The following is a 23,941-nucleotide window of genomic DNA, read 5'->3' on the forward strand; positions in this document are numbered from 1 at the left end:
AACAATTGCACAGCAGAAAGAAGACCCACTGATCGACCTTGATAAGTTTTGAAATCAATTAAACCCACTTACCCACATCAATTAAACATTTAAAGCCACATAAGTGCATCACATTTAACCCACATCAATTAAATAATAAATTGCAGATTTGCAGAACAAGGAGACGGAGAGAATGCTGCATACCTGATTTCCAGAGCAAGAGAATTTGACTGCAACCTTCATTCTTCAATCCACGAAATCTTCAATCCAATACAACCTACGAAATTGAATTTCACATCAATCCTTAACCCTATAAATTGCCCCAAATTGGATTGATTCAATTAAACAAAATTGAACTTACATTGAATTCATTGCCCCATATTGAAGAGAGAGAGTAAGAGAAGTAGAGACGACTTGATCTCTAAGAGAAGTGGAGAAGGGAGAGCCGCAGGAGGCGAGAGGAGGAGGAGGAGAGAGTGAGAATGTGAGAGACGATTCTCCAGTTCGAAACTTCGAATAGGCCGTAGTCGATGAGTGGGGAGTTAGTTCGGGTGGGCTATTGGGCTTCTGGAGTCTGTACAATACCCAATTAAAAAAAAAAAGTATACATCTAATTTTTTTTTAAGCCCAAAAATCTCGGACGGGCCTGAGCCCGCTCCAGTCTGTACCTAGATCCGCCAGTGCTTGTCTGTATTTTCAGTGGAGGGATTCATTCCTTTTTGTTGAGATCTGCACCTAGGTGGTGAAGATTTCAGTTTTCAATTTCTAGATTCTGTTTAGAGTTCCGAATTGGAAAGAGGGAAACTTGAACTGGGCAGTGGACTTGTAGGCTGAAGAGAAGTTTATGTGAGTTGGATTTTTGAACCATCTCAATGAATTTGTATGTGGGTTGTTTATGTTATTATATATGCACTACGCCAAAAAATGAATCAGACGACAGTTTTTCACTGTCGTCTGATAAGGCACGTTGCTGTTGTCTATCTTAATGCCGTCTGATGGATGAATCAAATAATAGGACAAAACTGTCGTCTGAGGAAATTTCGCACAATAGCAGCGACTTATATGACTATTGTCTGAACACCAGAAAGAACAACATCGACGAATATCTTAACTCTTGTGCAAGTCAATTTCAGACAACAGCTGCTAAAAGAGAGAAACTTGTGACGAACAGTCAGAAAACATTGGCTTGTAAATAAACAGTTATCTGAATGAAGCTTGTACATCATCTGACTAGTTGGTTACCATTGATTGAATTCAAACAAAACGATAGAATAAGCCTGTAGCCATTGTGTATCATTGTTTCATAATATAGCATCTTGTAATAAACTGTTGTCATTGTGTATCATTGTTTCATAATATAGCATCTTGTAATAAACTGTTGTCTGAAATCAAGTCATACAATAGTAGCTCTCCTATTCTCTGTGGTCTTCCTTAATTTCAGACAACAAATTATTTAATTTTTTGCTGTGTTATATGTAGTTGGACAATTGAATAGGTTTGAAAACTATTGTAGATAGATGGTTCACACAACAGTTTTTTTGTTTCTATTCTTGTTATGTTCATTTGTTAGACAATGGTTTGCTGTTAGTCTTGAATTGTTTGCTATAGAAGAGAAAAACATACATTCTGCACAATAAAAACAACACATCCACAACACGTCCTTGACTCCAGAAGCACATCCATTAATTTCAAAAACTATTTCATCCCAACGGAGGAATTAATACATCCATTGTTTAGATAGTTTCATATATGCATTTAAGTGCTACAGACTAGTCTAACAAAAGGTGAAAGCACTAGTACAAAATTTGATTGAAGCTTGAGCATTTCTGATCTTCCCATGTTTTTGGGTAGTCTTGCATCATACACTAACCGAGTTGAGGGCTTGAATGAAGTCTTACTAGTGTCTTTGTGTCTGCAGTAAGATGAAAAATCCAAGATCAGGTGATGTATACTAAAAAGCAAAGGAAATCCCAAGCCCATTATCTCATCTACCACCAGTCTAGCATGCACTAAGAATAAGAGAATGAAGAGTAGGTACCACAAGTACTCTGAATCTACATTTTAGACTAAATTGATTAAATGATTTGGAGAAGCAAATGAGAACAAACTGAAATAAGGAATATTGAAAGTTATATGGAATCCCTAATTTCTTGATAGCATGCAAATAAACTGAATTTAAAAAACCAAAATACATGCCCCAGTGGCAGAAACTATTTAAGGTTGTAATAAAGAGAATATTTACTTTGGGTTAACAGACTCCTTTATGGCACCTCCTGTTTTTGTGAGCTCCTCAATGTACGGACCAAGTTCCAAAATTAACTGCATATGGAAAGTCAATGGTGATGATGTCTAAAATATGTCCAGGAACTCCAGGAAAATTGCATTAAAATATGAGATGTGGTAGTCGTCATACATTATCTCTAACAACCTATATCTTTAGACTCCATTGACAATTTTATCATTTATCAATTTACTCTATAGCATCTAGTCCCTACATATACAACTGCACATGACCCTTGATTCCTTGAGAGAGACATGTACAAAGAAATCCAACGTGATCTTGACATCCATACCTATAATTACATAACATTAACTAATGTTAAACAGATACCAGAGAGGTTGAGAACCAACTCAAGTAGCACTTGCTATACCCATCACAATATTTGTTCAAGAAATAGGTAATATATACCTATGAATTTCATGACCAGAACATGATCTTTTATATCAATTGCAGTTGGGCATGTAATTCCATTTTTCACCATCCTGCATATGTACACCAACCCATCTATCATCAATTAGCAGGAAGATCCCAACTTCGTAATTATGGTTTAAGCTAAAGCCAAGCAGTTCTTTGTATATGATATCGCCATAATCTACTTATCAAGAAATAAGTTAAGATCATTGTCCATCTTACCTGTCCAGATTCCTCTTTTCTTTCTCAGCCCATACCTTCACCATTTCCCTGGGGTTGTGTTTGCAGTATCCCTTTCTGTATCAGCAATCCCCTTGTACATATCTATTTGCAGTATCCCTTTCTGTATCAGCAATCCTCTTGTACATATCTATCTATGTGTTTGCAGTTGAGTAAGTTTAGTTTTATATGCATAGGTAGATGAAACCTTTTTTTGGATCATTATCCTACTAGGTTGATTCCAGAATTTAAGCAGTCAAAGTTCCAAATTCAATTTCTAATCAGGAAGACAAGATATATGTCTAAACTACATGCATACTTCTGTAAAAGTCAATTCATGAAACAAAAAAAAAAATTGCTAGGCTTTCTCACAAGGTTAATGTTACGTACCCATCTTGGAGATGAAATCCGGAAAGATTGGCCACTTCAGTCAAAGCAGCTCTCCACCTTTGCACTTTTTCTAAGTTATCCTTGAAGTGTTCTTCATGTGCATCAAAGGCTTCTGCAAAGCTTCCCGTTTGTTTCCGTACATTTGATGGATCTACATTATAGAAAATGGGAAGCACCGTCTGTCCCATCTCTTTCATGCACTCAACAATCTCTGCGAGTTCATCCAAGCACCACTTAGAAGAAGCATAGTTTCTTGAGAAAATAACAAGCGCAAACCTTGATTCTTGTATTGCTTGCCTGAGTTCTGATGAAATTGGTTTCCCTCTCTCAAGTTCATCATCCCTAAAGGTGGATATTCCTTCTCGTTTCAAAGAAAAATATAGATGATCTGTAAAGCTTTTACTGGTGTCCTCACCTCTGAAGCTGAGGAAGACATCATAGGTCCAAGGTGGATATGAAGAAGAGGAAGAAGGAAAAACTGAGGAGGAGGTACTTTTGGTTGCCATGAAAGCCTTTGGAAACCTGCAGCTAAAAAGGAAAAGTTTCCAGAAGATAGAAGCAATCACCTTCATAAATTTCACTTCTTAAAGCAAAAAAATAAAAATAAGGCTTTCATGCTCGAAGAAATAAAAAATCTATGTGAACTCTGTTTTCTCTTTTTCTTTTGTTACAAGAAGCAAAAGATTATGCATATATACCTATCTTCCTGAAGAGCAGAAGAAGGCCATAGTTGACTTCAAACCAGACCAAGGAAGGCGTGATGTCTCCTCTGTGGAGTCTGTGGGTCAGAAAAAGAACAACAAATTAGGATTTAGTAAGCAAGATGTCCAATAGGAAGCCAAGCATCTTTCAAAATTCAATTCTTTATCAAAAGAAAATATACAGACTAGGATTTAGAATCAAACAAGTACTGCATACCTATCCTAGCCTCAAGCAAGCCATTGTTGAAGAACCTTCTTCAAGCCAGAGTGAACAAGAAGTTCAATAGGATATGAAACAGAGAAGTAAGTGAATCAAATCTTGCGATTACTTAAATTCACAGAAAATAAAGGATGAAGATTGATCGGAACAATCCAAAAGTTGATGCTCACTCATTCAAAAATGTGGCACACTTTAGTTCTAGTTATACTAGTTTTGGAAATCCTGAAACAGCTAGCCTTCCATCTTATCTGTTTATCCTTTTAAGAAATGTGATAATATGCAAAACTTGAGTAGATTTTCCTAAAATTGTAAATGACATTTGAAATAAGATTGTCAAATCCAAGTCAAATTACTGTGTTAACAGTCTATGAATATCTCCACACGTACTTTCTCAGCAGCATGGTCAACTTCGAAAATTCACCAAAAATTCATTGCAAATCCAAATGACAAGGAATTAGTTTTCAAACAAGCATTGGGATTTCTAGTTCAATATACAGAAAAACCAGAACTTAAATGATTCAAGTAGAAGTTCAAATCTCAACAGAAAATCAGAGGAACATTTAAAATTCTGGAACTTTCTCAATTACAGACCAAACTTGGAAAATTCACAGAACATTCACTTTACGTCGAAATACGATGAAACTTTTCAGATCCTTTGCTAACTAACAGAAGTGAAACATATCAAAAATTCAGGTCATTTGGAGGTCAATAAGTCAGGAAAAAGAAGTACCAAAGAAGGCTGTACTGCAGGACAGTTTCTGCAGATTTCTTTCAAAATACCAGAGTTCTTGGTATCATAATCCTTAAACTGATGGAAGGAAAATGATTATAATTTCACAATGAGACCTATAGTTAACAATACCAGAGTTCTTGGCGTCCTCTTGCCTCATCCACTTCTTCTAGGCATTGAGAATCCGAATCAAAGCCCCGGAATTATGCGACTGCAGCTCCTTACAAAGCCAAGCCAGCTTGAACCTCCGCCACTGCTTCGGGAGCTCATCCAGCTCGTGAACCTCTAGATTGGGCGATGCTGTGATCATCACCAAGTAGACCACTCCTATATATATGCAATGCCCTGCGTCGCCTGAGTAAAACCAAAGAGAAAAGGTAACTTCATCAGACTACATGCATAGCGGAGTCAGGTTTTTCGATTTGGACAAAGACTTTTCCCTAGCATCAATCACTCACAAGCATGCCTGCAAGAGTGATCAACCTCAAGCTTGGCTCTGGGTTCATTGGGGTGACTGATACCCTTTAATTGGCAAGGATCACACTCCAAATCAAACTAAAAGTAAATGATAATTGAAGGAAAGACTCTAAACTTATATGTTCAGAGGAGAAACTTAAAGTGTCAGACAACTAATTCAGATTTTTTTTTTTTGGTTATATTATCAACAAAACTCTCAAAGACAGTCCTAGTAGAAGTTTGGCAGAATCTCATAACTGTGAAATCTCAGCTCTCCCAAATGAAATTGGCAGAACTCTAAATCTCCGGATCCATATATTTGAGGTGCAAAATTTAGAATACTACCATACATGGTTTCTAACCTCAACAGCATATCAAAGCAAAACAAAAATTTCATGATTGCAATCGGGCGACAATGTGTAGCCAGCAATAGAATATTAACTCTTTCTACACATCTAATACATTAGAATTGCAATTAAGGAGAGTTCAAAACTTACTGAATCAAAGCGGTGGTGGAGGTGTTGCGAGATGGCTGCGAGAAATGGATGAAGGTAAGGCAGTCCTAGTAGAAGTTTGGCAGAATCTCATAACTGTGAAATCTCAGCTCTCCCAAATGAAATTGGCAGAACTCTAAATCTCCGGATCCATATATTTGAGGTGCAAAATTTAGAATACTACCATACATGGTTTCTAACCTCAACAGCATATCAAAGCAAAACAAAAATTTCATGATTGCAATCGGGCGACAATGTGTAGCCAGCAATAGAATATTAACTCTTTCTACACATCTAATACATTAGAATTGCAATTAAGGAGAGTTCAAAACTTACTGAATCAAAGCGGTGGTGGAGGTGTTGCGAGATGGCTGCGAGAAATGGATGAAGGTAAGGGAGCAACAGCATCGCGGCTTGGAGGATCGGGTGCGGAGGCAGGAGTCGGTGCATGGCGGTGCTGGGATTGGGTTTTGATCATATTGAGGTGCTGGTTAGATTGGTAGTGGTGGTATCATGAATTGGTGGCCAGAAATGGTGGTCTCTAGCCATGGCAGGGAGAAATGGAAGGGAGAGAGAACAGAGAATTGGGCGTGCGGGCGAGGAAGAGAGAGAGAGAGCGCTTTGGGTTTCTAGGGTTAGTTTCTTTAAATACTAGTCGACATCAAAGTAAAATTTTGTCAAATTAATGGAGGGAAAGAGTGAAAATTAAAAATTTGGCTAAGTATTCACACGCTGGCATGTTGAACCCTAAAACTCAGACAACATCAATTTCAGTACATTGTCTGAAAGAGAGTGGCACAATAGACAACTAAAAAACTGTTGTGTGAATCAAAACAATCAGACGACATATTTTTCAACCATTGTATTAATAGTAATTGCACAACAGAGAAGTAATAACTGTTGTGTGATTAAAAACAATCAGACAACATCTTTTATCTACCATTGTGTTAATCAACCTTGGACAACATCATATAATAACTGTTGTCTGAATTAATTCATTCAGACAACATCAAAAAAATCAACCATTGTCTGAAATGCTATTGCACAAGAGCCCAGAAAAAACTGTTGTTGGAATCGAAAACTTAGACGACAAAATATTTCTTACTGTTGTCTGATTAATTCAGATGACAGTTAAAATGTTTGCTGTCGTCTGATATGTGTTGTTTGATTCCGAAATTGGTGTAGTGATGATGTTGATTTGAATTATGTTTCGTGATGATTTATCTTCTTGTCCTAATTACAAGTTCCATCGAGGAGGAGGGGCTCAGTGTTTCCGAGTTGCTACGTCACGCTTTCACTCGTTCTGGGAGTTGGAGGTGCTGTTGGTTCAAGCTGACAAGCACAATTGCTCTTCCCTTTTTTTTTCATGGGACTGTTGTTGTCTCAAGCTCACAAAACGTGGTTGTTGCTCTCTTTTATTTATGGGGTTCTACCGATCAATGTTTTGATGACTCTAATTATGGTGTATTGGCATGGTGAGCTTGGAAGCTAATGCTTTGGTTTAATTATACTAAGGACATTGTAGGCTTGGTAGCTACTGTTGGGTTTTAATTATACTATAACACCCAAATTAGTTTTCTTGGTGCCTTTATCAAATTTCTTTTTTCTTTTTCCTTCTTAATAAAAGAAAAAAGATCAATTTTTTTTAGCGACCATCCTCTAAATTTGTTCGACCCTGGATATACAAGAAAAACAAGAAATTGCTCATTTTACATTAATTATTGCCCCTCAATAAAATTATTATTGACCTCCAATAAAATCATTATTGCCCCCCAATAAAAGTTTCTGGCGGCCGGTGACCTGATTCAGGCGGTCGGCGGCCGCTGACCGGAGTCTCTTGAAGTCTCTGATGACTTCTTTTTCTAAGTGATAAAGGGAGGGAAGGAAGACAAAATTGTCTAAAAAATAAATAACAAATAATAAAATAATACTTAATTAGATATTAGAGCAAAGAATATGTAATTTATTGGATAAGTGGACAATCTTGCAAGATATTTGGGTAAGTGGGATTAGTGTAGCTTAAATTTGGATAAATGGACATTTTCTCAAAAATTAAATTAAAGGAACCAATTACCAACAACTACATTTTATATATAAAAATGAGAGTAGAGAGCTTTCTCTCTCGAAAACCTAGCGCAGCCTCCTTTGGGCTGCTTGCAGGGAGGCCCCCTTCACCTCCATCAGATCTCTTCGATTATCGGTTTGAGGCATCGCAGGCTTGTTGGTTGGCAGTGCTATGTCTCAAGTTAGGGTTGCGACCACGGCATGGTAGATCTGGGTTCGAGATCGAGCAGCGTCTACCTTCTTACAGTGATTGGAGGATCTTCGATGGCGGTACTGGGCAGCTTGATGTGGCGGTGTAAAGCGCTGTTTGGATCTCGTTTTGGTGGATGGGATTGTTGGCGGCGCTAGTGATATGGCCAGCGTTGGTATTGACACAGATGTCGATGGCTTGGCTGATCGGATTCTTAATCCAGGGAGGCTGCTGCCGTGCTCTCTGGTGGCTACGTTGGGTGGAGACGAAGCTGGGGCGGCTGAAGGACGACGGCCATATCTGGGTGCCCAAATCAGATTTGGTCTTCAGGAGGTTGGGCTGGTGTGGGGTCTACTTCACTACTCTGTTGGGCCAGATTTCTCTATGGGCTTGGATTTGGGACCCTGGAGATTTTGTGCATGATGTTTGGTTCGATTACACTTTTTAGTGTTTCTCGCTAGTATCTTTGGTACCTAGCATTTGATTCCAGTCTATTGCTATTTAAGTCTAGTTTCTCTGATTGTACACCAAATGAGGTCTTAGGCAATTAGGGTTACTCTAGTAAGGATTTAGGTAGTTGCTTGGATTTGTCTCCTGATGGCTAGGTCTAAAATTTGTGCTCAAGTTGTTCCCAATGAGGGTTTGCCTGTTATGTGCTTAACAACTTAGACCAACTATGTTTTATTTGGTGTAAGACAACATATGATGTACGTGCCTTCTGGTCATAGATAAGTAATGAAATTATCTACTTCTCAACGACTACATTTTATATAGACCATTATGGTATGGGATAATAGAATAATTTTTCCACTTATTGTCATCTGATAATCAAGAAGGAAATCTCCTTCAAACAATCAAACCTAGTCTGTATAGGAAATCCGTTACAAACCCCTACTGTGGTAGTTTTTCCATTTACAAATATCAAAAACAAAAATCAACCGCGCCTTTCTTTCTGTTTTGGTCCGAACCAACCGCCAAATTTGGGTTTCTCAGCCGGAGTGAAATTACGATTTTGATTCTCTCTCTCTATCCCGAAATTTTGAAATGAATTTCATAAAGATTAGTTGATGGAGGCGTCAACATTTCACCTATTCATACTAGGGTTTCTACTAGCCGTTGCAACGCGCTCTCACGGTGAATCCTCGACGTGCCTGACGGTGTACAAAGAAGGCGGCGCTCCGGCGGTCTTTCAATCCCCAAAATGCCCTCGCTGGAAGCACTCCGATTACACCTCCGATTCTCGAACCACCTCGCGTTGCCAATCGGCGATGCTTCAAGGTCGCCGGAGGTCTATGGAGGACCGCACTCTCTGCGCTCTCGATCTTCGCATTCCCTTCCCCGGTACCGCAATTACTCTCTCTCGAAGTCTATACTTGCTTTATCTCTGTGTCAATTTGTGTGTTGTGGCTTTTGAATTGGGGTTAGGGTTTTAAATGTTTGTAATCTGAAAATTGGAGCAGGTAGGGTAGGGATCAAGGAGGTAACAGTTGGAGTTGTGGCGGTTTTCGATGGTCATAATGGAGCTGAAGCCAGTGATATGGCTTCGAAGCTTTTCTTGGAGTATTTCGTTTTGCATACCTACTTTCTTATTGATGCATCATACTCTGCTAAGTTGAAGAAAGCTTCAGGGAGTTTGGAAACTAGTAAAGATCATTATACTCTTTCTCGACGGCATAATTGGGATGGCCTACTACATGGACATGAATTGGACATTGGAAGGTGGTTTTCTATATTCCTATTTCTTATTTGCTTCTCGTGATTTGACTCGAGATGATAGTATGCTTTATACTTAAAACCATCGAAACGCTTTCAACTGTATCACATCAGTGACTTCTAAGTATCAGTCGAGAAATATATAAGTTCAAGATTAAGGCATTATACTTTGAATTTCAGACAGTAACTTGCATATTCTTGTTGTGCTGTGCTGCAACTGACACAACCTCTTGCTAATTAAAGATGGTGATTTAGCTAGTTATCTGAGATTTACATTGAGTCTGTAGGTTACTAGTCTTTCTATTTCTTGTGGTTTTGAGAATTTTAGTTGTATGCTTTACTGGATTAGTTATCTCGAAGGTAGTGTTTGTACTTGAAAAAGCTAATCAACTACTCCTATATTCTTTATAACTGTATAACTTTTGGTTTATATCCTTGTAATTTTTCTTCTTTCTTCCTGTGCGCCTTTTTGGATAAACTTTTTGGTATTTATGTAGTTATCTCTAGATTGTTTATGATTTCTCAGGTTTACACATTCATACGAAGCAACAGTTGATGATTCTTATCACTTTGAAATTTTGAAAGAAGCATTGTTGAGGGCAATTCATGATGTTGATGCAAAATTTTCTAAGGTACATTCTATTTTATGTTTCGCTATTTGTTTTAAGTTGTTGTGCTGAATAATTAACTTTCTTACTCTTTGTTGATGTTCCCTATTGAAGGAAGCGTATAGGAAAAATCTTGATTCTGGTTCCACAGCCACAGTTGCACTACTTGCTGATGGTCAAATCTTAGTTGCCAATATTGGAGACTCAAAGGCTTTTCTTTGCTCAGAAAAATTTCGATCCCGGGCAGAGGCTAAAGGTCAGCAGAATTTTATCTTAATATGGAGATGTACTGTTTCAAAGCAGATTTTCTTTAGAAATAAATAGTACAATGAGAACCTTAAGTGATTTATAAATGCTCTCTCTCTCTCTCTCTCTCTCTCATATTCTAACTACCTTCCTGTAAGTTTGATTACGGGTGTGATTAGCTTGTGTTTCAAAAGATAAGTACATGATAGGAGTTATTTATTTTCCGGTGGTTTACATACTGCAGCCGCTTATATAAGATTATACAGGCAGGAAAGAAGTAATGGTGCTATTTCACATCTAAGAAACCATGAAAACTTTGGATTGACTTCCTCCGCTGGACTCATGCATTTTTCAGTTAAGGAATTGACAAGAGATCATCATCCGGACAGAGATGATGAAAGAGCTAGGGTGGAAACTGCTGGTGGCTATGTTTTGAAATGGGGCGGTGTGCACCGAGTAAATGGTGAACTTGCTATTTCCCGAGCTATCGGTGATGTCTCCTTTAAAAGGTGGGAGCAAGTGGAATGTAGATGTTGTTTTTTTTTTTCTTTTCTTTATTGCACTTTGGAAGAAGTTTCTGATTTAGCGTGGTTTTAGATATTGCTCATCTTTTACATTGCCAGAAAATTAAAATTTGCATTGCTTGTCTTTTACGACACCAATGTTATATAAGTTGCCTCATAAAAAAAAAACTTGGTATCGGTTGGAACTCATTTTCAATTTTTGTACTGGACTGTCTTCAGTTATGGCGTTACATCTGCACCAGAATTGACGGATTGGCAAACCCTGACTGTGAATGATACCTATCTGGTGGCTGCGTCTGATGGAGTTTTTGAGAAGATGAGTTTGCAGGATGTTTGTGATTTGTTGTGGGAAGTACGAAGTTTCAATCCTGGGAGATCAGATCTTTCTTCCTCATGTTCGTACTCATTAGCTGACTGCATAGTGGGTACTGCATTTGAAAAGGGCAGTATGGATAACGTGGCAGCTGTTGTTGTTCCATTGGCATCTATTGGTTTTGATGACAGTTTGTTGAAGGAAAGTGCATATCAAGAAGGAAACAATGATCGTACAGTATTAGGAACACAGAAGTTGACCTATGAAGGATCAGGTGGGTCTCCTATGCTCTTAAACCTTCCTCTGGACATTCATTGTATGGATAGGATTTTGTAGGGCCCAATTCAAAGATTATAATCAAAAGGTTTTGAACGGGTTGTGTCCTTGATATATTGAAGTAACGCACCTCTTATAAACAAAGGAGACTAGGAAGCAAATGACAAGTAAAAGCCTCTAACTGAGAATGTAATCAAATGATTTTTTTGTTTTAACATTCTTTTCTTGTTACATTAACTTTAATTGCTCATCTTCTTATGTATTTATGATTAATTCTGTTATAATGGTCAGGTAATAAGCTCAGTTACGACCTAAAGCAATTGGACTATGCTCATCCAGTTATTGCCAAGTTTAAGAGGTTATTGGTAAGCCCTTCATCAAATTGTTTATTGTAACCTATTCTATATTCCTGCAATTATGCGTTTATAAACTGGAGGAATCGAGATTTTTTTATCACTTTTGATCTGTGATTAAGAGCTTGTCTCTTCCTATAGAGTATAGAGTGAAATTGTTTCTATTATTGCAAACGCTATATGGTTAAACAGTCTTTGCAGATTTTTTTTTTTTCCTTTTGCACCGAAAAGTTGTATATGATATTAGATATCATATGATCTCTTAGAATCATTGTGACGTACATATTATTGTGGTTAGTTATGTGCATATGATAAGACAGAAAAGATGTTTGCGAGTGATTGGAATAATGATTCAATTGATTATTAGTGTTACAACTATATTATCTGGAATTTTACTCTGTTTGAAGTCATTGAGTTGAATGTCTAACTTTAAAGTCATTGTAGGTCATTGATTTTTCAACTATTTTCTGTTTCTATCATTATAGTATGATTGAATGATGACTGATTTCCTTCCTCTAGGTAGAAGGAAAACATGGCTGTGTTGGCTGTTTTTATTTATCCGAGAACCTTGATGAACATGCGGAGTATGTGTTGCAAACAATGGATGACCATGAAGATTATGTGTATGACCTGCCCCAGGCTCTTCCACATGCTCTTGACCAACACTTTGGTGAGTGCAAGTGTCAAATGCAGATTTTAGCTCCACGTTGGTCATGATCTGATTTTATTTTTTCTTTTGAAATGGTCATGATCTTTTTATTGAACTGTAATGACGTGCAATGTTGTCGTTTCTACCTGAATGGAAAACCTGTTTTTAATTATCTCTCTCTCTTATTGCTGTGATGGATGGAGTTAAACTGAAATAAGTACTTAAAACACATAATTAGTGGACACAGGCATAGGTTTCTGGTGTAACAGTATAAGACTTAAGAACGCAATGTGAGTTTTTATAGAATTGTATCTTGTTTCTGCTTACTGAGAGCCACTTCTAAATGTTTGTTCAATTTTAGGTGGACTTCTAAGTTTGTACCATAACCAGAACTTTTGCATGCACCTCGGAATTGATGCTGAAAATGGTAGAGATCAATGCATAAATGGCTTTGCCAGTTTCCTTGCTTTGCTTGAATCAATTCCTTTCGATGATGCTGGTTCAAATAATGGATCATTTGAGAATTCGATTCCCGATATGAGGTACTTTATCTTTTTTTTTTTTTTTGCTCGATTGTCTCTGCATGGCAATTGTTGTCAAATTAGAAGTTCAGAACAAATTCTATCAGTAATGCATATTGTTGGTGCATAATATAACTACTCCATTGGTGTGCGGGCATTGTCTAATTATTCCTGAAGTCTGCAGTATTTCAGACTCCTCTATTTTCAGGATCTGTGATCCTTGTTAGTGGGAAAGACATTAGTTTTCTATTATTAATGTCATTTTTTTGAGTGTTTGTTCTTGATTGTAACATGATCTGTACATGATTGCAATCACATATACGAGCACAAAATATGAAAGAGATAAGAGGACTTGGAAGAGCAGGAGAGGAGTTCCCGTGTTATTTTTAAAATGAATATTTTACTTCTCATGAGTGTTTAACAAAAGTTGAAGGGTGTAAATGTTTCAATTAGCTTCAACTTTCTGGTGTGTTAAGATCATCAACTATTGTTCTGTAGATATTATATAGAAAACAAGATGGTAGTCATCAACTATTTTTGTTTTCTCCATCTGTCCGGAGCATAGGCATTAATGAGCCAGAGATTGTTTCAAATCAGACTAAAGTACACCTCTAAATGACCAGCAGAACAACTATTCCTTCATTTCAGAACTTCCTAATAAAATTTTACTTGCAAGTGAGGCATGGATTCCTTTGAAAATTGTTTTTGTAATCCTGCCAAATGTTCAATCATTGGTTTGATTATGGCATCATATTTCTCCCATTTATGCTTATGTTATTTTATGCGTCAGATGTGGATTTGATACAGTAGAAATTTTAGAAACATTGACCTTCCTGGCCAGGTATGTACTAAAGAAGAGGTTTGGTCGTGGATCTTATGGTGAAGTATGGCTGGCTTTTAGTTGGAATTGTGACCGAGACAGAAACGCTTCAGACTCAAGTAGGAAAGCTAAAGTATCTCAGTTGGTTTTTTAATTTTTAATTTTTTAATTGGGACATTAAAGATAATATCTCATTTGCTCAAAATTTTCATGTAGGCCCTCGTGATGAAAATCTGTTCATCTTAAAACGGATAATGGTAATTTCTATAATCAACTTAATTTTGACAGGTTGTGGTTTAATGCATTCTGAACATATTTATGCATATGCAAAATTCTATCTATTTAGGGATGTAAAGCTTGACTTCAGATGGTTTCATATTTTCTGTGGGGACCGGGGAGGGGGGTTCAAAAATTTGACATCCTTGTTAAGTAATACTGAAACCGTTACCTGTGCTAGAAAAAAATGTTACACCAAAAACTGGATGATCAATTGATGATGCTAATAGATAATTTCAGTTTTGACTTTAAGAACTTATTGCGTTATTATTTTTTCTCCAGTTGGTCTACATTTTCTCCCAGTTAGCACTATTTCATATATTTATATCAAATATTCAATGTAACAAAATTTAGTTCACCTTTCTCCCACTATACTTTTAAACTATTGCTAGGACACTGAGTTCTCTAGGTATTGTTGCTTCCAGTTCCTTTATTATTATTATTATTATTTTTTTAAATTTTTTTATCATTATTATCACTTTTTAAAATGCCATAGAGTGATTTACATTCTTACTGTTTTGCTTCCTCTTTTGACTCATAATCGTTTGCTAAATTTCATGTCTATGTAGCAGTTCTTTTATTTTAAATATTTTAGACATTTGAAATTCTGATATTGGATTATGAGTAAAAGTTTTACTGGTGATCTGATGTTATTTGTAACAGGTGGAGAAAGGGGCCACTGTTTATTTAAGTGGTTTACGTGAAAAGTATTTTGGAGAAGTTTTTCTTAATGCATCTAATTGTCTTGGAGGTTCACTATCAGCTGCCACATCAAATTCTGTTTTGAATGTATCATGGTTCAATTTCTATGGCCTAGTAGAAAGAAATGATTCAATGGCAGATGAAATAGGAAATAGTTGGACTACTGAAAGCTTGTTTGGAAACAAATTTAGACTGCATACCGATTTTTATGAAGAAGGTCTGAACCATATTGCTAGATATGTAGAGTCCTTCGAATCCCGAGCAAATGAAATATGGCTAGTATTTCGTTATGAGGGTATATCTTTATCGAAGCTTATCTATACTGTTGAAGAAGACATGAATGCTGATGAAGGGAGGGATGAAAAAGTGAAGCATGTACAGATCTTGCGTCCATCGAAATGGTGGCATTGGTTGAAGACAACAAAAGAAGGACAGGAGCAAATGCGCAGTCTTATATGGCAGTTGGTATGCTTTGATTTCCCTGCAACTGTTTCACTAGATAGATTATTGATATACATATTGCTATTTTGTATAAATGGTTGCTTGGACTGGATGGATGACATACCATTAACTTATACTGGTTTGACTTGTATAAGTTGGGATGAAAATTCTTTGATGCATGTTAGTTTTTTGTTCGGAGGTTTGCCATTCTTTTCCTAGGTCAACTGCCTATGGTTATTGGTTAATATCATTGAGCAATTTCTTATAGAGAAAAATCAAAGGAAAAGTCTTGTTCAGAAGATTGCCTTTTCATTCAAAGATAAATCTGAGTTTATCAATTAAAATACGGCTATAACCACTCACCAGTCGTTTCCTTACTCATCGCCTAAATTGGTGACCTATTCTTGCTTATAATTAGTTTTGTACTCAGTTTTTTCAACTATCATGCTGGCATAGTTTTTGTTAGTTTCATTTTTTGTCTTTGATGTTCCACATTTGTTCATTCTTATGCTTGTGTTTTGTAACCAATGCACTCATGACCTGACTTCATTTTTACTCAGTTGATGGCATTGAAGTCCTGTCATGACCGCAATATTACCCACAGAGATATCAAACCTGGTGAGTGCATCAGTCCAGTAATTATAATTAATATCACAGCTTAGATATAATTTCATATAAAATGCAAGTTGCAAATATGTATCAGTGTTAAAGAAGCCAATAAGGGACCTAATTGGACTAGTTGTCTGATTTTCTTTCAGTTTCTTCTTCAAGCCATCTTAATACTATTTGTATTATTAAGTCTGAATGTTCTTTCAAAGTATTGATAGTCAAGCATCTATAGTTGTTGAATGCCTTTATATCTCTAAAACTTATGCTCTATATGTGGTAGAAAACATGGTGCTATGCTTTGAAGAGCAAGACACTGGGAGGTGTTTGAAAGGAATTCCACATGGAGAAAATTTTACCTCAAAAATGTGAGTTCATCTTACTTGTTTAGTGTGTCTATATGTTAAGATTTTATTATACATTGGTTCACATTTTGGTGCATAACCTGCATATTTCTTTATAAGGTGTCTATCTGATAGATTTTATTTAAATAATTAGATATTGGTAAAAGATGTGTTTGGAGTTGGACTGACCCGACATATTGTGTTCTAGGATAATATAAATGGGATACGTTTTAACTTCTAATCTTTTGTATTGCCTTGCTACAATGGTTTTTGGTCTGAAGAGTTCTTTTGACTTTATATGAATGCTAGTGGTTTCAAACTCATTTAACTGCATTACATATGTACGTATCAACATGAAATTAAAGAAAAGTTGCTTCTCCCCCCCCCCCCCCCCCCCGGGCGGGTCTCCATTCCCTTTTGAATTGATTGAACGAGCTACTTCAACAATGTAGTCAGGCAAGGTGGTGTTAATGCCTTTAAATGAATTTGTTTTCACCTTGTCTGCTATTCGTTTGTCATAAATAAGGGTATTCCTTTCCCTATGTTTTTCATGTTGTGAAATGGCTATTGATGTCTTTGGGAAATCATTTAGGCGCATTATTGACTTCGGTAGTGCAATGGATGAGTTCACTTTGAAGCATTTGTATGGTTCCACTGGACCATCCAGGTATCTCTTCTATTGTGGCTTCTTTTGGTACTACTATATATTGTTCAAAATTGTATTGAATTTGTGTTGAATATTGATTATGGTGTTTCTCCAGAGCTGAACAGACGAATGAATATACTCCTCCTGAAGCCTTACTTAATGCTAATTGGTATCAAATGCCAACAAACACAACTTTGAAGTATGTTTAGATATAATTTAAATTTAGCTTTCGATCCACATTTCTGAAGAATTGTTTTTATGTATAGATAATGCATTTAAAGTTGGACCTTGATCCACATTAAGTTTATATGTATACTTAATTTTTGACAGATATGATATGTGGAGTGTTGGTGTTGTGATCTTAGAGTTGATCTTAGGATCACCAAATGTTTTTGAGATCACTAGTTACACACGTGCGCTTTTAGACCAGCATCTTGAAGGATGGAATGAAGGCTTAAAGGAGCTAGCATACAAGTGAGTTTCGTCATCAAGAATTCCTTAACTATGTTTTTGTGAGTATAATGCTTAATTTGTATATGTTTCTTTTTGGCGACAGGCTTAGATCACTCATGGAGCTGTGTATACTAATCCCCGGTAGTTTCTTACACCATCACCACACAGACCGAGTACGTTTTCCTTCATTCATTACTATATGTTAAGTATAGTATTTCTAAATAATAGTGCTTAGGGAAAAAGCTTTTGCACAAGCATGAGATTTACCTTCAGGTCTGCAGACAAGTGTGGATGCCACAAACCAATTTTGAAATGGAATTGTTTTACAAACATAGATATGTATAATGTCACCGTTGAATCATTTCATGATAAATTTGTGAAGATACAAACATAAACATATATAAAGAATACAGAGAGATGTTTCATAGGGATCCTCTTCAATATCGTTCCCTTAACCATTACATGGGAAATGCATGCTTTACTGTGTGAGAAGTTTGATCTTTCCCTAAACCCTTTAAAATTGGTTAGTTCTTGCAGAAATGTTATACCTAGTGTTGTTCTTTCACTTCTTTTTGAGTCTTTCTTAAACTATTTCTCCAGGGCATGCTTTTGCAAGTAATCTTGTCAAATACTTATATTATGGATTTCACTTTTGACTTTTTGAGATTAGGTTGGAGCATCACCAGCTTCCTGGAAATGCTCGGAAGAATTTTTCTCCCATCAAATAAAGAGCAGAGATCCTCTTAAGTTGGGGTTAGTAAATGATTATATCAGTTGCGTCTTATCATACATGATATGTCTTCTTTATATTCTTGTTCATTAACAGCCCTTGGAATTACAATGTAGGTTTCCAAATGTTTGGGCTTTGCGGCTGGTGCGCCAGCTATTACTCTGGGACCCTGTAAGTTCTGATTAACATTTATTTTTGTCCCTAAAAATTACAGACGGTATCTAAGCATCATGTAATTCTTGGGTATCTGGCACTATGTGGGTTATCTAGCAAGAAATTTTGATATGATTGAAACATTTTCATTATAGGAAGAAAGGGTGAGTGTTGATGATGCTTTGCGGCATCCATATTTCCAGCATCCTCCTCCCACAGATTCAGTTAATGGGAAGTAATAATACCGATTATGTACGGTGTTTTAGACTGATTTTAGAGGTACAATTCCCATTTTGTATAACCAATAGCACATAATGTTTTTTCCATCAGAAGTTTAGGAGTAATGATTGTTTTACTTATTTGTTTATTTATTGGAATGCAGGTTTTACATGCAAATCATCTAGTTCAAAGCTTTACTTCCTGTGCAAAATGTTTTCAACTGATACTCTGGAGACGCTTCAATTTTTTCAGCTTCTTCATCATCGTTGGGATCTTTATCTACTTTTTTTTTTTTACCTATATTTGTATGTGTTTGTTATGACAAGGCCGTATTTTGTTAAAAGTTATTTGCTCGACGTTTGAAACTGTATATATGTAGCAAGAGCAGTTTGCGAAAAATAGAAACTGCATATATGTAGGACTTGTGAAGCTGACCTCACTGAAACTGTACATATGAGTTCTCTAGTCGCATGGTAAAAAGTAATTTTTTAGTGTTATACGAATTTCAGTTCTTATATGGGTTAATTTTTATATATCTGCTAAATACGGATAGAATGCCTATAAAAGCATGGGTAACTTACCGATTTAATAAATTATATAGCCAACAGCTTAGATTACAAAATTGACCTGTAAAAAAAGAAAGAGATGTGGCATCAAGGTGTTTACACGTATACTTGCTTGCTAGTATACACGGTGGTGATACAACTTTGAACTAATTTCATCTTATAAATTTTCAATTTATCTGTTCATGGCTCATGGCTCATGGCTGTTTACACGGCTGTGAAGCTCCAGCATCTCTTGATGGTTTGGGTCGACAGAAAGAGCAGCTCGACAGTCTCGCAGTGCACCCATGACATTCCCAGTGTGCTCATGGAATGCAGCCCTCAAGTGCAAAAGGTGGAGATCGGCTTTGAATGCAATTGCCTTCGATAGTTCTGCAATTGCCTCTTTTTCTTTGTGGCTATCCATCAACACTGTTCCATCAAGGACAAAAAAAAGCTCCATTTCAGTACCATTCGAAAAGGAGAATAGAACCAATTTATGTGTTGAGAAAGAATGAAAACCAAACCTGCAGCTCTATATCTGTAAGGGTATACCCGAAGTGGATCTAATTGGGTGACCATCTCCAGATCTGTCTTTGTGAGTTCACGATCACAGTATTCAGATCTTTTCTCATAGGCAGATGCATTATTCCGGGCTTTCTCAATCAGTTTGGTCATTTCTTCATAGGCACCGGCCTTGTCGTTTTTGAGAAAATGAACCCTAGCAAGGCCCTGGTGGGCTCGGGTATGCCTGATCTTAAGAGCATTAATGTAGCAATCAGCTGCCAACTCTAACTTCGCACAGTCAACATAAACACTTCCAAGGTTATTTAGCGCCTGGCAAATGAAAAGTGAAGGATATAGGTTAGAATATGCTAAGAAACCTGAGATGACCAGCACTCCAGATCAACAGCTTCTTTCAAAGGTATGATAAGTGACGATTCCTTGGATTTTAGGCCACTAAAAATTAAAACTTGAAGGATAAGATATCTTAATAATGACCAGCAGTCCATACAAGTTTGCACCCTAGTCAAATGGAATATGAAATACTTTTGCTAGACAACACATTACACAGTTTATAAGGAAACCATTCATGATATGGTGACAGAAATCATACCTGGCCTTTCCGCAACCTGTCTGAGCGGCACTTCAAGGCGTCTTCTAGGAGAGAAACAACAGTTGAGGAACAGGACGGATCTTGGCTAGAGTCTGCCAGTGCATATGCTTTCAAGAAAAAGGCCTCAAAGGATCTTTCAATTTTGATAGATTCTTCAGCTTTACGGAGCCCTTCCTCACAGTGGCCTGTGTCGTATAAGATCCATCCCTCATACACCAACTTTTCATGTTCGCTGGATGCATGTTGACGAGCTAATTGTAAACTCCGCATCGCAGCTTCAGGACAGTTCAACCTGATCAAGTAGAGACATGAGATTTCTACTGACATTCTCATTTACAGCATAAAATGCCACCACTTATATCACAGGGAAGGCAGGACTCCAAAACCAGAAAAAAAAAAAAAAAATCTTATGATTTGGAAGTAATTGTATTTGGTACATGACTTTGAAACCAGAAAGAACTAGAAGAATCTAAAGAATTTTGAAATCATTTTATTTTTCCATAGACACTTTTGGGATTCTCAAATATATTTTGGTTAACATAAATACACACATTTTACAGGATAATTAACAAAAAATTTGGTTCTGAGGTCCAAAAACATACCTGAGGAGGAGCAAAGACTGTCTGAAATAGAGAACACCTTTTGCCTCATCAGATTCAAGCATCTGGTAAATAACAGAGAGGGACCCAATATCATCAACTGAAGACCACCTATCATACAGTTGCAACCAACAATCTGCTGTTGTCCAATTTTCAACATGCTCACGGACAAGTGTACGAAGTTGGGATGCTGCAACCCGTCCCTCCAACATCCTATAATCTGGGCAGAGAGTAAGAATTGCTTGAACGTCACAAATGGCTGATTTATAATCCTCAAGAGTGAGGTAGAAACAAAAACGGAGCTCCAAGCAATCCAATGCAAGTTTAAACCCAAGAACCCGATTAATTTCTGCAAGTGCAGCTTGAGAGTTGTTTTTTCTCATTAGTGTAGCTGCCCGATACATGTATGGATAAGTAAGAGTTGGGTCCAATTCAGATGCTTTCTCAAGGTCTTCCCATTTCTTATCATCTTCACAGTATAATGACCTCTCCTGGTACATCCATCCAAGAGGAATAACAGAGTTGATCACAGAGCTCAGCTTTTCATATGACCAAACTTTATGGCCTTTGATGTAATCCAGTCTAGCTAAACCTGCAACTGAATAAATATGGCCTGCAGTTAAAGCTTCCTCAAAGAGACGCTTCGCTTCATCATACTCTTTTCTCAAGAGCCTCAGACATCCCAACTGATGAGATGCCAGCAGTCTTTGCCTATCATTTTCAGAAAACTCTACCAACCGTTCCAGAAAACAAGCTGTTTTATCTGACTGAGGATCAATGTTCATAGCAACTTCACTTAATAAACAGTACAGTGAAAATGAGCCTGGTCCAACCATGATCGATCTTTGCTCTCTATCAGCATGCTTGAACAGCTCCACCACCCGGTTGTCATTCAAACAATTAGGAAGATCTTCCAAGAAAACTTGTAAACATGATGCAGCAAGGACACGACAGTTCTCTTCAAGTGCATACTCCATGAGTTCCACTGCATCATCTCTAGAAGACACTAAGGAAGCAAGTTTCCTGTCACAAGCATCTTTGAGCTTTTCGCAACAAAATTTATTAGCAAAAGCTAATATTTCCAACAAAAGATGTGGAGGGACTTCACCCAAACTGCCTGTTTTACTGAACTCATTGATTTCCTTCATACCGGATGCAGAGATATTGTTTTTTGACAAATCTATGTCCTCGCTAAGTGATTCTGAGAAGCACCCATTAAGCATGGCATCAAATGGAGCCGAAAGGCTGGATATTTTCTGCCTATCACAGACTATTTTCTCATCCTCGATTTTAAAACTGACATTTCTTGACATCTTGTTCCCACCCATTGAGATAGTCTGATGGGTACTAGCCTCACCATCAACAGGAAACTGAGCTAAAACATCTACTGGCCCAAACTCCTGTGCACATTTTCCACAAGAGGAAAGCAAGTCAGAAATATGATCTTCCCCTTGCTTCTCATACTTCAACCATGCTGCAAATACGAGCTTCTCATGAACACTGTTGGCTTTCTGCCAAGCTGCACGGAGGCTTCTCCGCATCAGCTTGACTTCTCCAAGGCCCCTAAAGACCTGGAATTGTAACAAATAAAGATTTGACTGCTCCTGTGGAGGACACAACTCAAGTTCTTCATGAATTTGAGCTAAAACCTCCACATAATCAACCGGCTTATAGAATGGGAGTATAGGCGGCTCGGGCACCTTTATAAGAGATTCTCTACAACAATTCCAACACCCCCAAACCCCCCAACATAAAACGACTATCAATATGCTGAATTGGGAAATATAAACATTGATTCAAACTAAAAAGTAACTCAAAATACAACTTACATAGAAGAATATGAACGGAAGGAGGAGGAGGAGGAGGAAGAGTTTGAGTTTGAGTTTGATGAAAGCTTGGAAACCTTCCCTCTTTCGACTTGGAGCCAAGACTGTGGATTGAGAGCATTGAGCTGCGACTCTTTACAAGACTCGGAGGGAAAGAAGGTCCTCATAGGGCATAAGACCCTAAGCAATTCCCAGATCTCCAAAACGGCCAGATGGGTTTATCCCCTCCAAGACTCAAATCACCCAGCAAAAGCTCCCAAGTGATCCAAAACCACTAGGCTGATAAATCATACACAAAAATTCAAAAAATTACAGACACAGCCAAAACACCATCAATGTCCAAATGGACTTTTAGCAACCAACAAATTGATACACCCAGAAACAGATATATAGCTTTCATGCGTTTTCAGTTCCACCACAAATATCACAAGTTCCTAAGATCTCTACCAGAAACAAGGACTCTCATTAGAGCCCACAAAACCAAACAAAGTGCCAAATCACCATAACCAAACAAAATGACTGAATGAGAGATGAGAGAGAAAGAGACCCACTTCACTTTAACGCACCAAATTGCAGGACCCGTTACAAGCTCATAGAGAGAGAGAGAGAGAGAGAGAGAGAGAGCTTCAGACAGATGATGGGGACCAAAACTGAAGGGAATCCAGATGAAAATTCACTTTAACTTTGCCCCCCGGCTTTCTTTCCTGTTTGCTAAAAGAGAAAGTTTCATCCTTTTTTCCTTTCTCTCCCACTTTCCTTCTTCAAAAATTAATCTTGGAGCAAAAATTAAGAAAATTTACACGCCAAGTTGAACTTTTTATCAGGAAAACGACGTCACTTGACTGTAGAGAGGAGCCTAAAATCCTATTGATTTGGCTGGATTGTCTGGTTTAAATTACATCAATAATTCAATATCACTAATTGTCTTTTTTTGGGTACAAATATCACTAATTGTCTTTTCCACAATCATAATGGGGTCCTTGGAATTTATTCTATTCATTAATTTACTCTGAATCTAAATTAAGAATGAGGATCATAGTGTTTAGACAGTTTTGTTTGGAGAATAATGCCAGGAAATTAGCAACTGGGTTTCCCAAAAATTGGAATCCATGGTTGACAAAAATATACA

The 23,941-nt window shown here is 37.3% G+C and overlaps 3 protein-coding genes across 22 annotated transcripts; 1 reads left to right on the top strand and 2 right to left on the bottom strand.

Moving 5' to 3' along the window:
- Window positions 1-1,640: 1,640 nt before the first annotated feature.
- Window positions 1,641-6,497, bottom strand: LOC133738587 (disease resistance protein RPV1-like). Of its 18 annotated transcripts, none has more exons than XR_009860186.1 (8): window positions 6,218-6,497; window positions 5,064-5,285; window positions 4,199-4,233; window positions 3,979-4,058; window positions 2,894-3,802; window positions 2,669-2,742; window positions 2,222-2,298; window positions 1,641-1,891 (listed from the first exon to the last, which is right to left on the bottom strand). XR_009860186.1 is itself a non-coding variant. In XM_062166153.1 (7 exons), exons 4-6 carry the CDS (start codon window positions 3,784-3,786, stop codon window positions 2,270-2,272), a joined length of 609 nt encoding a protein of 202 aa, XP_062022137.1. In that variant the 5' UTR covers window positions 3,787-3,802; window positions 3,979-4,058; window positions 4,199-4,233; window positions 4,982-4,993; the 3' UTR covers window positions 1,641-1,891; window positions 2,222-2,269. The 18 variants fall into 18 exon arrangements, 4 of the variants coding, with proteins under 4 accessions (XP_062022137.1, XP_062022136.1, XP_062022138.1 ...); XR_009860181.1 differs by having other exon boundaries at window positions 2,894-3,808; XR_009860184.1 differs by having other exon boundaries at window positions 4,199-4,236.
- A 2,503-nt stretch (window positions 6,498-9,000) lies between these two features.
- On the top strand, window positions 9,001-19,231 carry LOC133738725 (uncharacterized). 3 transcript variants are annotated; one of them, XM_062166310.1, is made up of 22 exons: window positions 9,001-9,476; window positions 9,596-9,854; window positions 10,375-10,480; window positions 10,571-10,712; window positions 10,947-11,211; window positions 11,446-11,813; window positions 12,107-12,180; window positions 12,688-12,838; window positions 13,179-13,359; window positions 14,180-14,277; window positions 14,375-14,415; window positions 15,098-15,601; window positions 16,138-16,195; window positions 16,467-16,551; window positions 17,120-17,194; window positions 17,289-17,372; window positions 17,504-17,647; window positions 17,730-17,799; window positions 18,297-18,379; window positions 18,473-18,527; window positions 18,665-18,788; window positions 18,892-19,231. In XM_062166310.1, exons 1-21 carry the CDS (start codon window positions 9,203-9,205, stop codon window positions 18,746-18,748), a joined length of 3,201 nt encoding a protein of 1,066 aa, XP_062022294.1. In that variant the 5' UTR covers window positions 9,001-9,202; the 3' UTR covers window positions 18,749-18,788; window positions 18,892-19,231. The 3 variants fall into 3 exon arrangements, with proteins under 3 accessions (XP_062022294.1, XP_062022295.1, XP_062022296.1); XM_062166311.1 differs by having other exon boundaries at window positions 9,003-9,476; window positions 11,058-11,211; XM_062166312.1 differs by lacking the exons at window positions 9,001-9,476; window positions 9,596-9,854; window positions 10,375-10,480 and having other exon boundaries at window positions 10,574-10,712; window positions 10,969-11,211.
- Window positions 19,232-19,289: 58 nt separating this feature from the next.
- Window positions 19,290-23,536, bottom strand: LOC133738726 (ETO1-like protein 1). Its single transcript, XM_062166313.1, has 6 exons — window positions 23,364-23,536; window positions 22,816-23,091; window positions 20,990-22,702; window positions 20,388-20,679; window positions 19,798-20,107; window positions 19,290-19,702 (listed from the first exon to the last, which is right to left on the bottom strand). Exons 2-6 carry the CDS (start codon window positions 22,977-22,979, stop codon window positions 19,482-19,484), a joined length of 2,700 nt encoding a protein of 899 aa, XP_062022297.1. The 5' UTR covers window positions 22,980-23,091; window positions 23,364-23,536; the 3' UTR covers window positions 19,290-19,481.
- Window positions 23,537-23,941: the final 405 nt, after the last annotated feature.

The sequence above is a fragment of the Rosa rugosa genome, chromosome 3, assembly GCF_958449725.1.
Source record: "Rosa rugosa chromosome 3, drRosRugo1.1, whole genome shotgun sequence".
In the NCBI taxonomy this organism is placed as follows: Eukaryota; Viridiplantae; Streptophyta; class Magnoliopsida; order Rosales; family Rosaceae; genus Rosa; species Rosa rugosa.

What these genes read in the sequence shown, in the direction of transcription:
- LOC133738725 (XM_062166310.1), top strand. Translation starts at nt 9,203, where the DNA reads ATGGAGGCGTCAACATTTCACCTATTCATACTAGGGTTTCTACTAGCC. An exon ending in TTGATGCAAAATTTTCTAAG is followed by an intron (nt 10,481 to 10,570) that starts GTACATTCTATT and finishes TCCCTATTGAAG; the next exon opens with GAAGCGTATAGGAAAAATCT. An exon ending in AATTCGATTCCCGATATGAG is followed by an intron (nt 13,360 to 14,179) that starts GTACTTTATCTT and finishes CTTCCTGGCCAG; the next exon opens with GTATGTACTAAAGAAGAGGT.
- LOC133738587 (XM_062166153.1), bottom strand. Translation starts at nt 3,786, where the DNA reads ATGGCAACCAAAAGTACCTCCTCCTCAGTTTTTCCTTCTTCCTCTTCT. An exon ending in GGATTTCATCTCCAAGATGG is followed by an intron (nt 2,743 to 3,280) that starts GTACGTAACATT and finishes GTACATATGCAG; the next exon opens with GATGGTGAAAAATGGAATTA. An exon ending in TCTGGTCATGAAATTCATAG is followed by an intron (nt 2,299 to 2,668) that starts GTATATATTACC and finishes TTCCATATGCAG; the next exon opens with TTAATTTTGGAACTTGGTCC.
- LOC133738726 (XM_062166313.1), bottom strand. Translation starts at nt 22,979, where the DNA reads ATGAGGACCTTCTTTCCCTCCGAGTCTTGTAAAGAGTCGCAGCTCAAT. An exon ending in CAGTCTTTGCTCCTCCTCAG is followed by an intron (nt 20,680 to 20,989) that starts GTATGTTTTTGG and finishes CTACTTGATCAG; the next exon opens with GTTGAACTGTCCTGAAGCTG. An exon ending in TTACAGATATAGAGCTGCAG is followed by an intron (nt 19,703 to 19,797) that starts GTTTGGTTTTCA and finishes TTGATGGAACAG; the next exon opens with TGTTGATGGATAGCCACAAA.